The sequence below is a fragment of the Eimeria mitis genome, genomic scaffold, assembly GCF_000499745.2.
Source record: "Eimeria mitis Houghton genomic scaffold, Emh_scaff2539, whole genome shotgun sequence".
Lineage (NCBI taxonomy): Eukaryota > Apicomplexa > Conoidasida > Eucoccidiorida > Eimeriidae > Eimeria > Eimeria mitis.
The window spans coordinates 5,583-7,861 of NW_013570879.1; the positions used below are offsets into that span (position 1 = coordinate 5,583).

Below are 2,279 nucleotides of genomic sequence, written 5' to 3' on the forward strand. Positions count from 1 at the left end.
CTGGTGCCGCAGCCAGCCGTTGCCGCCTTCTCGCCTACCGACTCACCGCAGGGGCCCCGGCGAGCTCCTTTCTTTCTTTTTGTATTTTATTGAAATAAAATAACAAATGCAATTCAAATTGAAACAAAATGGCGACAAGCAGAGGAATTAAACTCACTGAACAACACCTGAGACTCATATAGTGAGCGCAAGCGGTATCTTCTGCTGCCCGATTGACCGCTTTCTCTTCATCTGTTTTTTTTTTATTTATAGATTTAAAACGACTTCCAATCAAAAACTTTTCTTTTTCTTGAATTATACTTCTCCGGATGCTTTTCTCGCTGCAGTTTCGTACACATATACCGCCTGTGTGCGACTGGCCGCCCGGGTGTATGTGCAGCTTATACAGATGAACACTTTCCTGCATTTGTTTGCGCCAGAGTTTGAAACTTTTTTCTTTTTCTTTTCGTTCTCTCTTCATTATATGCATTTTCAATGAATGCTTTCTGTCACGATGCCGCTGTATTTCTCCTCTCTCTGCACGTGGTGTGATGCAGCATGTATTTCTTTGTCTCGCTTACCCTCTTGTATATTTGTCTTTTCCTTCTTTGATATTTTCATAAAAATTTGTTTCAACTGAATTTGCTTTCCTTTTTTCTGCTGCTGCAGCGATACATTCGTCTTGGTAGATGACGACAAGGATGGGCTGATAGACAAGAACCAGGTGCGCGCGTTGTGTGTTTTTTTCATTGAATTAAATATTTATTTTAATTGCAACGTAAATATAATCATTTATTTTATTTGTTGCGGAAATATCAGCACAAAATTCCCCCAGCAACTGAACAGATCGGCGAGGTTTCCATTTCTGAAAACATGAAACCCATTGGGGTGTACATGCAGCTACAAACACACACGCACGCACGCGCAAAAAACTACATATTAGTTCATGAATTTATCATATTTAAATATAATTATAATTGTAATTATAAATATAATAATATAATTAATTATATTAATTAATTGTTGTACTTTTTCTGCTGCTTTCGTTTCTCCTTTTTCAGTTCTTCACTCTTTTTCGAGCCCTAGGCCAGACGGTTTCAGATGCAAGTCTCACCAAGATATTTTCTGGTTCGTTTTTGTTTCTTTTTTAATTTTTTTCAGTTTTTATTATTTTTTTAAGTGACTCTATATTTCATATTCTTTGTTCGTTTCTTCTTCTTGATCTCCTCGTTGTTTTTTTTTTTTTTATGTTGAATTTTTTTCTGGTTGCCTTTTCCGTCGACTCCTTTTTCTTTTCTCGCGGATTTCTTCTTTCTTTTTCTGTTTACTTTTTGTTCTTTTTGTTTTTTTTTTGTTTTGTATTCAGCTGCTGTGATTGAAGAAGCAAAAAATGCTGCAAAGGCCAAGGAGGCGTCGCCGCCCGCCAAAGCTGCAGCAGCAGCGGCACCGAAGAAAGCAGCAGCTCCGCCCCCTGCTGGTGAGTGAATTTGTTTTTATGAATTATATATATTCAATATATCACAAATGTTTTAATGTTTTTTTTCTTTTTTCAAAGAATACACAAACAGCAGCAGCATCATTCTCGCTTGCATGCAGAGCGGGGCAGCAGCTGCTTTCACCTTATTCACAAATTCACATACAACAGTGCTGATGTTTATTCTTTATAATTATTTATTATTATTTATAATTATTTATTATTTTTTTTTTAATAATTATTTAGCAGCCGCTGCAGCAGCAACAGCATCACAATGTGCAAGAGTACTTGTGTGAAACTTGTATTATTTTTTTTGTTTTTTTTTGTTTTTTTTTGTTTTTTTTTTATTTTTTTTTATGAATTCAGGAGAATATGTTTCTTTTCAACAGTTTGTGAAGACGTTTGCGGATGCATATCAGAAGCCAGCAACAGAAAGTGCATTGATTAGTGCTTTTAATGTATTCGATGCAACAAACAGCGGAAAGCTAACAATGACGCAGCTGCATGATATTCTTACAAAAAGAGGAGAACCACTCACCAAAGAAGAAGTAGATGAAATTATGCTGCTAGCAGCTCTCGATCACGCCAAAGAAACAGACTACGCAGTACTTGCTAAACGGTAAGAGATAACACAAAACTGCAGCAGCAGCAGCTGCAGCAGCAGCAGCAGCAGCAGCACAAACAAAGAAATAGATAAAAAAACACTAATCATATACATTCAGCATGTAGATTTTTTGTAACATAGTCAGTACACATATAATAATAATATGTAGTGTTATAATAATTATTAAGCAAGCATATATATATATATATATATATATATATA

General features: G+C 35.6%; 1 protein-coding gene across 1 annotated transcript; it reads left to right on the forward strand.

Annotated features, from left to right (window-relative positions):
- Positions 1 to 493: 493 nt before the first annotated feature.
- Positions 494 to 2,076, forward strand: EMH_0055280 (myosin regulatory light chain, putative; the record flags this gene model as incomplete). Its single annotated transcript, XM_013497212.1, has 5 exons — positions 494 to 525; positions 649 to 703; positions 1,041 to 1,107; positions 1,346 to 1,456; positions 1,820 to 2,076. The coding sequence occupies 5 exons, from the start codon at positions 494 to 496 to the stop codon at positions 2,074 to 2,076; spliced, it is 522 nt and encodes a 173-aa protein (XP_013352666.1).
- Between the last annotated feature and the right edge of the window lie 203 nt (positions 2,077 to 2,279).